This window comes from Microtus pennsylvanicus, chromosome 6, assembly GCF_037038515.1.
Source record: "Microtus pennsylvanicus isolate mMicPen1 chromosome 6, mMicPen1.hap1, whole genome shotgun sequence".
In the NCBI taxonomy this organism is placed as follows: Eukaryota; Metazoa; Chordata; class Mammalia; order Rodentia; family Cricetidae; genus Microtus; species Microtus pennsylvanicus.
In genome coordinates this window covers 1,885,520-1,896,308 of record NC_134584.1, presented here as the reverse complement: position 1 = coordinate 1,896,308, position 10,789 = coordinate 1,885,520, and the positions used below count along the sequence as shown (strand labels likewise).

Here is a 10,789-nt window from a genome sequence, read left to right as displayed (position 1 = left end):
TGCTGAGCATGAGTTCGCGTCCCCCTGGTTGGGCAGAAACTAACCACTGCCAGGTACATAGTGGGCGCTCAATAAATACTGGGTGGTGCCTATCCACAGGGTAACGTATTCCAGGGGCCTTGTTTCCTTGTCCTGAGTGGTGGCGCAGGCATATAATCCCAGTACTCAGGAGGCAGAGACAGGCGGGTCTCTGAGTTCGAGACCAGGCTGGTCTAGAGTGAGTTAATTACTCTGTCTCAAAAACCAGCATACCAACATCAATGAAAGAAAGGGAGAAAAGAGCTAGTCTTCTGCTCGTGGCTGTGGTATTGAAAGACCCCCACTCAATATAAACAGCAGCTAGCAGCAGTAACGCCATTCTTGCAAGGCTTGAACTTTTGAGCAAACATACACAAAAACCAGGGCAGGGAAGTTCAACAGAGGGGCTAGGCAGGATGTCTGCGGTCAGCCACCAGGCCCCGAGCAATGAGGAACTAAGCAAGGGGAAGCAGCTCATGCCCTAGATGGAGCCAGAGTAGACAGTTTATCTGATTACTAGGTAAAACCTCAAATTGTCCTCGATAAACCTGGCCTTATATGAACTGACCAATTAAACCCCTGTAACTATGCGTCTCGCCTCTGTAGCCGTGCTTCTCGCTCCCCTACCCTATAAAAACCCACTACCCCCGCCTGAAGGCGCGCTAGTCCTTCGAGAGACTAAGTCGCCCCAGGTACCTGTGTACTGAATAAAGCCTCTTGCTGTTTGCATCCGAAGAGTGGTCTCGCTGTTCCTTGGGAGGGTCTCCCCAGTCTGAAAGGCTGCCCACCTCGGGGGTCTTTCAGTATCTCAGCTAGTCTTCTGCTCGTGGCTGTGGTATCTCAGCTAGTCTTCTGCTCGTGGCTGTGGTATCTCAGCTAGTCTTCTGCTCGTGGCTGTGATATCTCAGCTAGTCTGCTCGTGGCTGTGATATCTCAGCTAGTCTGCTCGTGGCTGTGATATCTCAGCTAGTCTGCTCGTGGCTGTCGTATCTCAGCTAGTCTGCTCGTGGCTGTCGTATCTCAGTCTGCTCGTGGCTGTGATATCTCAGCTAGTCTTCTCGTGGCTGTGATATCTCAGCTAGTCTGCTCGTGGCTGTGGTATCTCAGTCTGCTCGTGGCTGTGATATCTCAGCTAGTCTGCTCGTGGCTGTCGTATCTCAGCTAGTCTGCTTGTGGCTGTCGTATCTCAGCCAGTCTGCTCGTGGCTGTGGTATCTCAGTCTGCTCGTGGCTGTGGTATCTCAGCTAGTCTTCTGCTCGTGGCTGTCGTATCTCAGCTAGTCTGCTCGTGGCTGTGATATCTCAGCTAGTCTGCTCGTGGCTGTGATATCTCAGCTAGTCTGCTCGTGGCTGTGGTATCTCAGCTAGTCTGCTCGTGGCTGTGATATCTCAGCTAGTCTGCTCGTGGCTGTGATATCTCAGCTAGTCTGCTCGTGGCTGTGGTATCTCAGCTAGTCTGCTCTTTGTGGCTGTGTGATATCTCAGCTAGTCTGCTCGTGGCTGTCGTATCTCAGCTAGTCTGCTCGTGGCTGTGGTATCTCAGCCAGTCTGCTCGTGGCTGTGGTATCTCAGTCTGCTCATGGCTGTGGTATCTCAGCTAGTCTGCTCGTGGCTGTGATATCTCAGCTAGTCTGCTCGTGGCTGTGATATCTCAGCTAGTCTGCTCGTGGCTGTGGTATCTCAGCCAGTCTGCTCGTGGCTGTGGTATCTCAGCCAGTCTGCTCGTGGCTGTGGTATCTCAGCCAGTCTGCTCGTGGCTGTGGTATCTCAGCTAGTCTGCTCGTGGCTGTGGTATCTCAGCTAGTCTGCTCGTGGCTGTGATATCTCAGCTAGTCTGCTCGTGGCTGTGATATCTCAGCTAGTCTGCTCGTGGCTGTGATATCTCAGCTAGTCTGCTCGTGGCTGTGATATCTCAGCTAGTCTGCTCGTGGCTGTGATATCTCAGCTAGTCTGCTCGTGGCTGTGGTATCTCAGCTAGTCTGCTCGTGGCTGTGGTATCTCAGCTAGTCTGCTCGTGGCTGTGGTATCTCAGCTAGTCTGCTCGTGGCTGTCGTATCTCAGCTAGTCTGCTCGTGGCTGTGGTATCTCAGCTAGTCTGCTCGTGGCTGTGATATCTCAGCTAGTCTGCTCGTGGCTGTGGTATCTCAGCTAGTCTGCTCGTGGCTGTGGTATCTCAGCCAGTCTGCTCGTGGCTGTGATATCTCAGCTAGTCTGCTCGTGGCTGTGATATCTCAGCCAGTCTGCCCGTGGCTGTCGTATCTCAGCTAGTCTGCTCTTTGTGGCTGTGTGATATCTCAGCCAGTCTGCTCGTGGCTGTGGTATCTCAGCTAGTCTGCTCTTTGTGGCTGTGTGATATCTCAGCTAGTCTGTTCGTGGCTGTGATATCTCAGCTAGTCTGCTCGTGGCTGTGGTATCTCAGCTAGTCTGCTCTTTGTGGCTGTGCTGTATCTCGGCACTGGAATGGGCGGTGGGCCGTACTTTGGCCCAGGCTCTCTCCTCCCACCGGGAGTCTCTGGGCCTGGAGTAGTCTCTTTACTCCCTTTATGGCTCTGTAGTCCTCCAGGGGCCCTTGTCTTATTTGGGTGACCCTGGGCACCCCCTACCCTGAAGAACACCACAAACTTGACATCTATTTAACTTTTATTTGCCAACTATGAGGTCAGACATGGGGCTTGTGGACGGTTCTGGGCAGGAAGGGACAGATGTTTAGTGGCTGTGGTTTGACCTCTGTCCACTGCACCCCTTGTCCTGCTCCAAAATGCGTAAGGAGACACCTCTTCCACTGGGCGTAGCCATGGCCCACGCAGTGGGCTGCTGCTGATCTGCCAAGGCCTTCTGGGGCAGGGTCCTATTCCAGCCTGGGAGCGGGGCCTTGGGTACCGCCCTCTGTTCTTTGAGTCAGGCATCTCTGGTTCCCCAGCCTTCAGGGTCTCGGGCATTGGGGTGTCTAGCCTAGGGTAGGTGGGCCTTCCTCAAGCCGAGAGGGGTCTCCTGAAGGCCCTGGCCAGCTGGGCCAGCATCATGGCCCAGGACTGGTAGCTGGGATGGCCGCCAGAGGTAGCAGGCCTTGGAGGAGCCCTGGAGCTCGCATAGTTGCTGGTCAGCTGCCTCGGCAGGTGAAGAGGAGGGTGACAGCTGGCCTGTCCCTCGGTCACTGGCTGTTCTGTGTGGCTGTAGAGCCACCATCACTCTCAGCTAGAGATGAGGCAGAGCCAGGCCAGGGTGGTGGAGGAACCGTGAATTCCTGTATGGGGCAGAAGGGAGACAGGGATGAGGTTGCAGCTGGAGGTACAGCCAGTGCCCGCCCACCCATCCCGGGGCTGCTGCGCCTCCTCCCCCAACAAGTGACCATGCGCTGCGGCCACTCACCCTGGCGCAGCCCCTCTGTGTCCCTCTGCACACACGTGCGGCTGGTCACCTGGGGGCCCTGAGGCCGCGCTGTCATGTCCTCGGCCGTCCCATACAGCAGCAACGTGTAGTAGAACAGAGTTCCTGGGCAGGGGTCACGGTGGGCACCAAGGGGGACATGCTGTCAGTGGCCTGCCTGGCTCTGTAGCCAGTCTCAGTGGCTCCCACCCAGGGCCAAGTCAGCTGAGCCTGGCTGCTATCCACCTACTGTGTGCTAGTGGCCAGACTCCCCAGCTTCCCAAGGTAGAGTCACCTACTGTGTGCTAGTGGCCAGACCTCATTATACCCCTCCAGTAGATAATAACTTGTTACTTACCCCTGGTCAGACCACCCCCGTGATTCTTCCAGGTTTTTGCACACCTACTGTCTATCGATAGCCAGGCTTCCCTCCTTTCCTCAGGTGACTGCACCTACTGTGTGTCACTGTGCTCAGACCCCCACCACCATCTACTTCCTTCAGGAAACCTTATACCTACTATGCATCAATGGCCAGATCCACACTTCCCCCATGTTAGTACACCTACTGTGTGCCAGTGGCCAGAGCCTCCCTCCCCCACGTTGCCCTTCTGTGTACCAGTGACTGGGACTCAACCATCCTCTAGGTAACAACACCTACTGTGTGCTAAAGTAACTGTTACATGGACTCTCTGAGAAAACCACTGGGTTGTGGAACCTGTAGCTGTAGGTAAACCAAAACAGAGTCCCCAGCCCTGCAGCCACAACCCGGCAGCCACAGCCCACTCTCTCACCTGTGTTAAAATAGTAGCCCTTGTTCTCCAGACCCAGGGTCCACAGGCCCTGTGGGTCCTCATCCCAGTAGTGGGTGGACATGAAGATCCAGTTCTTGTAGCCTTGGCTGCTGATATCCAAGGGTCTGTGGCCAAAGGGTGGCACGGGAGAGACAGGAAGGATGGTGGCTAACACGTGTCTTCTGAGTCCCACCCTCGTAGGGTACCACCTGCAGGAGGCTAGGCAGGACTCCACTAGCCCACAGGGTCCCTTGGGAGGATCTCATACCTGATGGCCACGAGCGTGGAGCGTGTGCCCATGGGGCTGGTGAGCGAGATCTCCAGGTCCCCGCGGCGGCTGTAGGAGAGTGACAGCTGGACCTGCACGTGCTCGAGCGAGCGGATGAGGCGGTGCGAGCCATCGGAGCACGCGGACACGTTCTTCCTCACCAGCATCCGAGGCAGGATGGAGCTGGTAAGGTGAGGACGGTCCTGGGGGCCTGCCATGGGCCCGGTGGCGGGTCTGGGTGGGGGTGGGGGGTCGAAGGATCTGAGGGCACTCTCCTCCCTTAGATGGGTAAACTGAGGTTTTGGGACATCCTCCCTGCCTCCTTGGAATGTGGGGGGCCTCCCTCCAGTGGGCGTGGCTGGGGCTTCCCCTAGTGGGGCGGGGTGGGGGCGGGGCCTCCCTCACGTTGGGGTGTGCACCACCCGAATGGCACATTTCTTCTGTGGCTGCGTGGGCAGCCACACGCGAGCCAAGTCCACCAGCAGCCCTGCGTCCAGCAGCCCGTAGCCGTAGTGGTGGCTCACTGCGCGGGAGGGGTAGCCGTCACTCGCCCTGCATGCACGGCACCCCAGTCCCCTCCCTGGCCCCGCCGCACCTTGGCGCCCCACGCCGTTGATCCTCCAGTCCTCCGCCTGCAGCTGCGCCGGCCTGGACGCGCGGACCACCAGGTGCTGTAGGTCCCTCCAGGTCAGGAGCGGGCTGGGGGGGCGAGGGCGGGTGAGCCGCGCGCCGCCCGTGGGGGCGGGGCGGTGGGCGGGGCCCCAGGTCACCTACTTGGCCTCCAGAGCCAGAGCGATTATGCCAGCGGCCAGCGGGGCGGAGGCCGAGGTGCCCGTGTGTTTGTCGGTACACTGGTGGTGCAGGTCCGTGGTGACCTGGTGACAGACAGCAGAAGGATCTTGAGCCCAGTGGCGGCCCAGATGGAGGATTTGTTTGGAAGGTACTGGGGACTAAGTTCACAAAGTGCTGAAGATTGAGCTAAGTATGAAGACACCGAGGACTAAGCTCAAAGGATACCAAAAGCCCCAGCTGGGCCGAGTGATGCAGGCGCTCAAACCCAGCACTTGTGGAGCTGTGGCAGGCGTAGCTGGGACTTTTAGGCTAGCCTGGTTCATGTATGGTGAATATGAATGACTAGGTTTAACAAGTACTGAGGACTAAGGACTAGTTTCCAAAACCACCGAGCACTGAGTTCATAATGATATACGGCCCTACATCTCAAAAAAAAAAAAAAAAAAAAAAAAAAACCAAGCGAAAACCAGCCCGGCAGTGGTGGCGCACTCCTTTAATCCCAGCCCTTGGGAGGCAAGAACAGTCAACTCTGAGTTCGGGACCAGCCTGCTCTACAGAGCGAGTTCCAAGACCGCCAGGGCGGTTACACAGAGAAACCCTGACTCGAAAACACCAAGAAAAGAAAAAGTGCCAAATTCTGAAACTTCAGTCTGGGGGACAGAAGTGCGGAGGCAGGAAGCACAACTGCAGACACCAGGTGGGTAGGGGGCAGAGGCCCCGTGTGTGACGGTGGCGTGCGAGACCAGGGAGCCGACTCCAGCAGAGGCATTGGCGCGGATCTTGCCCAGGGAGGCAGAGGAGTTGCTAAGTGGGCCGACATGGTTGCGTCTAGTTTGGAGGGGGTCGGAGGGGCTGTGAGCCTGAGCCGGGTCGGGAGGGGCAGGCCTGTGTGGGGTAGGTCTTGTGGGTGGACCATCTGCCAGGTTGAAGCCTGGGGGCGGGGTCTGGTGAGGTCTCTACGGGGGCGGGGCCTTGCTGCGGGCTTGGCTGGGTGCTCACTATCTGTGGGTCGGTGGCCACTCCGCTGCTGAAGGTGGTGGTAAATGTGGAGGCGCAGGCCTCACTGTACCAGGGCACTTGACCCTGCCGCGTGGTGCTGCCCACCGACAGCGTGTGGATGCTGTTGGTGTAGCCGTCACAATTGCAGTTGTCGTAATGGAGGCCACCGTTTCCCGAGGCCCAGATGAACAGTGTACCCAGTCCTTGGCGGCCCTGCGTGGGAAGTGACCCCGGAGAAGGAGTCAGCCCTTCAACCTCAGGGTTAGGGCCCCTCCGCCCACGGTGCGCTCCCTGTGCACCTTGGTCACGCCACGCCTGAAGGCCTCCCGAGTGAGGATGCCTGGTCCGTCCACCGTGCGACCGTCATCCTCGGGCCCCCAGCTGGCGCTATAGATGTGTATGTGCTGCGGCTGCAGGCTGAGGGACTGCGCCTCCACGATGTCCGTGATGGTGCCGTCCAACATGCGCACGCCTGCGCGGGTGGGCGTGGGCCTTGCGCCAGCACCAACACTGCTTGCCCTACTAGGCTACCTCCCTGCCACCTTTTAGTCACGCTCAGCTTGGGGCTTGGCACTGTCCAGCAACCCGTGGTGGGAACGGGGGAAGGGTTGGGAGTGGCGTTCCTCTATTGATCAAGCTTATCCTCACATCCCCCAGCCTCCACCCCTGGTACCTCCAATTCTGGCGTTGAAGGCCACACCAGCACCACAGAAGCCATTGTTAGCTGTGGCAGACACCTCCCCAGCGCAGCGGGTCCCATGCCTGATTCCAGGGCAAGGAGGAAAGTAGCCATGTCACAGCCCACCGTGGCATTTCCACTGGCCGAGGGAATCCCTGGTACACCAGCGCCTAGCTTACCGGTTCTCATCGCTGGGTGTGTAGCGAGGCTGGGGGTCTGGGTCATAGTCATTGAAGTCATAGCTGGCCAGAGGGTCCTGGAGAGCAGGCAGGGAAAGAAAGATGGAAAGGAGGTGAACCTGATTGGATCTGGGGACCAGCCCCGCTGCCCAGACCCCTGGAGGGCTCACATAATTATGTATACAGTGTTCTGCTTGCATTACACCTGCCGGCCAGAAGAGGGCACCTCTAGAAAGAACAGCCAACGCTTCTGACCTCTGAGCCGTCTCCCCAGCCCGGTACTTACATAATTAGCCCAGAGGTCGGGGTGGTCCTTCTCAATGCCATCATCCAAGATGGAGACCACCACTCCCCGGCCGGTCAGTCCCTGGTTCCAAACCTTCAGAATGTTGAGATCTGGCTGTATCTCGTTGTTCTAAAACAGACCAAGATGAACCTGGGGTCAGTGGGGTTCAAGCTGGCCCCTGTCCACTCGGCCCAGCCCAAGTGCTTACCATGTACCACTGCTTGGAAAACCAGGGGTCCGTGGGCACCACCAAGGAGCGCTTCACCCGCCTCCTCAGGGTCTGTTGCTCAAACCACTGCACCTGCAGAGGGACACGGGCTGTGCTGGATCATCACTACCTCTAGGGCTGTGGGATGCAGCAGGAGGGCTGTGAGCCTCCATGGAGGTGCTTGCTGAGAGATAGGAATGTTGGCTTGAACTGCTCTTTGGGTGCCCATGCTCCTCAAGCCATGTTCTCAGAAACTGCTGAGGCTGAGGATGCCTGCATGAAGCCACTGGGGATGGGTGTGGGTCTTCTGGTCCCCACCTACTCCTTCTTGCCGAGTCCTGCTGACTCCCTCCTGCGGCACTAGTTTTTGTTTTGAGACAAGGTCACATTGCAGAGCCACGGCTGGCCTGGAAATCCCCTGTTGGAAGCTGAGGTCACCCCCAACCCAGCAGAACTTTGAAAATCCACCACCTCAACACAGTTTCTGGGTCAGGACACCCCTACCCCACAACAGCTTCCACTGCCTTCGTGTGTCTGTTCTCTCTTGTTTTTCATTTGTTCTCTCTCTCTCCCCCTCACTCTTCCCCCCTCTCCCCCTTTCTCTCCTCCTCTCTCCCTCTCCCCCCGTCTCTCTCCCTCTCCTTCTCTCTCTCTCTCTCTCTCTCTCTCTCTCTCTCTCTCTCTCTCTCTTCTCTCTCTCTCCCCCCTCTCCTTCTCGCCCCTCTCCCTCTCCTCCCTCCCTCTCTCCCCCCCCCGTCCCTCTCTTTCTCTTCCTCCCTCTCTCCCTCTCCCCCTCCCTCTTCCCTCCTCTCTCTCCTCTGTGTGTATGTGCACATATATGTGCACCAGAGCATATGTGAAGGCCAAATAATTATTGGGGCTGGAAGATGGCTCAGTAATTTAGAGCACTGGCTGCTCTTGCGGAGGACGGGGTTCAATCTCCAGTGTCTACATGGCCGCTCACAACCATCTGGGACAGGTTCCAAGTGATCTTGTGACCTCTTCTGACCTCCTCAGCACCTGCATCTGTCCATGGTACACAGACAAGCAGGAGAAACACTAATACACATTAGTCAAAAGAAATACACATTTAAAAAATGTAAATCTTATAAAACCATGGGAGCCAGTTTTGTCTTTCTACTCTGTAGATCTTGGGCACTGAGCTCAGCCAGGCTGGACAGCAGGCGCCTTGTCCTCTGAACCCTCTCACTCTCTATGTCTGTTTCCTGAGGTAGGGGCTCACGTAGCTGAGGCTGGTCTTGAACTCCACGTAGCCAGCTGAGGATGGCCTTGAAATCCTGACCCTCCTGCCTCCATTTCTCTAGTGCCGGGATGACAGGCGTGAGCTCCCACGCCTGGTGGAAGTGCAATGGATGGAACCGGCTTGTTGAGCAAGTGCTCCGCCACTGAGCCTCAGCCTGTCACCTCCACCCCTCTGGTCCTTTGCACGTGCTGCTCTGCCGACACCAGCTCAAGCCCCCCTCTCCTCATACCTCCTTCTTACTCTCATGAGCCGCGCTCTCCTGGGTAACCTGACTTGGTCTATCTGTCCGTCCACCCATCCAACTCATCTCGTCCCTTCGCCCTAACGCCCTAATCCTCCCGTTTGACTCTATTCTCTTCTGGCCTCTGAAGACACTTAGTCCTTGGGGAGATTTTCATGAGAAGGGTCCCACAGGCTCTGACAGCTAGTTTACAAATGTGTGGCCTTGAGAAGGAGTGTCGCTGGGAGGCGGATGGAAGGCTCTCTCTGCCTCCTTTTGTGAATAAGGATGTAGGTAGCAGTCACTGCCCCAGTGTGCCAGCCTGCTAGCTTGCTGCCATGTTCCCCGACATGGTGGGCACAGACTCACCCTCTGATGCCGAAAGTTCTAATAAACTCTTCCTTCTCTAAGCTGCCTTGGTTGTGGCATTTCTGTCACTGCACTAGGACAGCAACTCCTGGTGCTGAAGACGAACGCCTCTTCGGTGTATCTCGTAATCGTGTATGGCGCACACTGCCACAACTCTGTGCCAGTTCCTTGAATGCCAGTGGAGGACTGGCCTAATGTGGGTAGACCTAGAGGAGCGCCCGAAACACACGGGCTCTGCGCCCGATTCGCCGCACTCATCCACTCCAGGCTCTTCTCTTGGGCACAGTTCCTTCCCTACATCTTACGGCTTGGAGCGGGAAGGACCAGCATGAGAAGAGCTCTGTCCTTGAGAAGCTGGGCAGGGGCCCTCAGTAAGAGCTCCCCACAAATGCCGTGTTGTGGTAGGTGCCATGCTTCATGGCTTCCCCAACCAGGTCCCACTTCACAAACCTACGGGTCATTCATAAAAACGAGAGTGACAGAAGGTGGCTTGGTTGGCCTTAGGAGACGGCAAACAGGGGCTCACTTACCTTGGGCTCTTTCTTTAGGCGCAGACGGTGGCCCCAGTGTGGGGTCAGGGACTGCTGGGCCACACCCCGGTGTCGTAGATGGAAATACTGGTCGTCAGGGAAGATCTGGGAATGTGATGGACAGAGGCATTGCTGGGACCTGGCTCCTTTGATAGAGTCCCCAAGAATGGAGGGCACTTTCCGGGGCATTTTAGGCCTCAATGAGGTGCCCAGATGAGGGCTGCAGGATCCCGAATTGAACATTGAGGGGGCACACTGACACGTTCTTCGTATCTGGGGAGATCTTGGGAACCCCCTCCCATATGTCTAGATCTGAGGTCCTTAAGGTCCCCACCCCAGGTCCCATCCATCCAGGTCCCACCCACCTGTCCCAGGTTGACGAAGCCAAATTTACGTGCCAGGCGCTCAGCCTCCTGGTAACCTTTGGTCACCCGCACGGCCCAGCTGCTGACATAGATGGGGGCCCGGGCTGAAGCCCACCCCACAGCCAGGAGGGCCAAAGCCAGACCCAGCCACAGCGCGGTTGGGAAGGGCCGCATAGCGGGGGGCGGGGCGGGGGGCGGGGCCTCAGGAAGCCACCCCATCCCGGACACCATAGCAACCCAGATTCCTTCAGCTCCCAAGGAGCCTTGCGGTTCCCTCTGCCCCCACCCAGGAGGGGTGGGAATATCCCACATGGAGAGACATCCACACAGACCTAAGCGTTCGGGAGCCTCAGTTTCCCAACTTATACAAGGACAACCCCTCCATCTGGCCTAAGGAGCAGTTGCAAGATCACAGGGATCCCCCTCAACCTTTTATTTGGCCCCGCCCACTTTCCT

General features: G+C 57.3%; 1 protein-coding gene across 5 annotated transcripts; it reads right to left on the bottom strand.

Annotated features, from left to right (window-relative positions):
- Positions 1-2,640: 2,640 nt before the first annotated feature.
- On the bottom strand, positions 2,641-10,771 carry Pcsk4 (proprotein convertase subtilisin/kexin type 4). Of its 5 annotated transcripts, none has more exons than XM_075975499.1 (15): positions 10,334-10,771; positions 9,969-10,073; positions 7,586-7,678; positions 7,378-7,506; positions 7,092-7,168; positions 6,907-6,995; positions 6,533-6,705; positions 6,234-6,446; positions 5,217-5,317; positions 5,038-5,141; positions 4,848-4,965; positions 4,443-4,625; positions 4,175-4,299; positions 3,387-3,509; positions 2,641-3,261 (listed from the first exon to the last, which is right to left on the bottom strand). In XM_075975499.1, the coding sequence occupies exons 1-15, from the start codon at positions 10,643-10,645 to the stop codon at positions 3,209-3,211; spliced, it is 1,998 nt and encodes a 665-aa protein (XP_075831614.1). In that variant the 5' UTR covers positions 10,646-10,771; the 3' UTR covers positions 2,641-3,208. The 5 variants fall into 5 exon arrangements, with proteins under 5 accessions (XP_075831614.1, XP_075831615.1, XP_075831613.1 ...); XM_075975500.1 differs by having other exon boundaries at positions 2,642-3,261; positions 3,436-3,509; positions 10,334-10,738; XM_075975498.1 differs by having other exon boundaries at positions 3,085-3,261; positions 3,436-3,509; positions 4,848-5,141; positions 10,334-10,711.
- Between the last annotated feature and the right edge of the window lie 18 nt (positions 10,772-10,789).

Coding starts and splice junctions, on each gene's coding strand:
- Pcsk4 (XM_075975497.1), bottom strand. CDS start 10,645: ATGTGGGATATTCCCACCCCTCCTGGGTGGGGGCAGAGGGAACCGCAA. Junction 7,507..7,585: donor TTTCCAAGCAGTGGTACATG/GTAAGCACTTGG, acceptor GGTCTGTTTTAG/AACAACGAGATACAGCCAGA. Junction 6,706..6,906: donor CTTCAACGCCAGAATTGGAG/GTACCAGGGGTG, acceptor CCACCCGCGCAG/GCGTGCGCATGTTGGACGGC.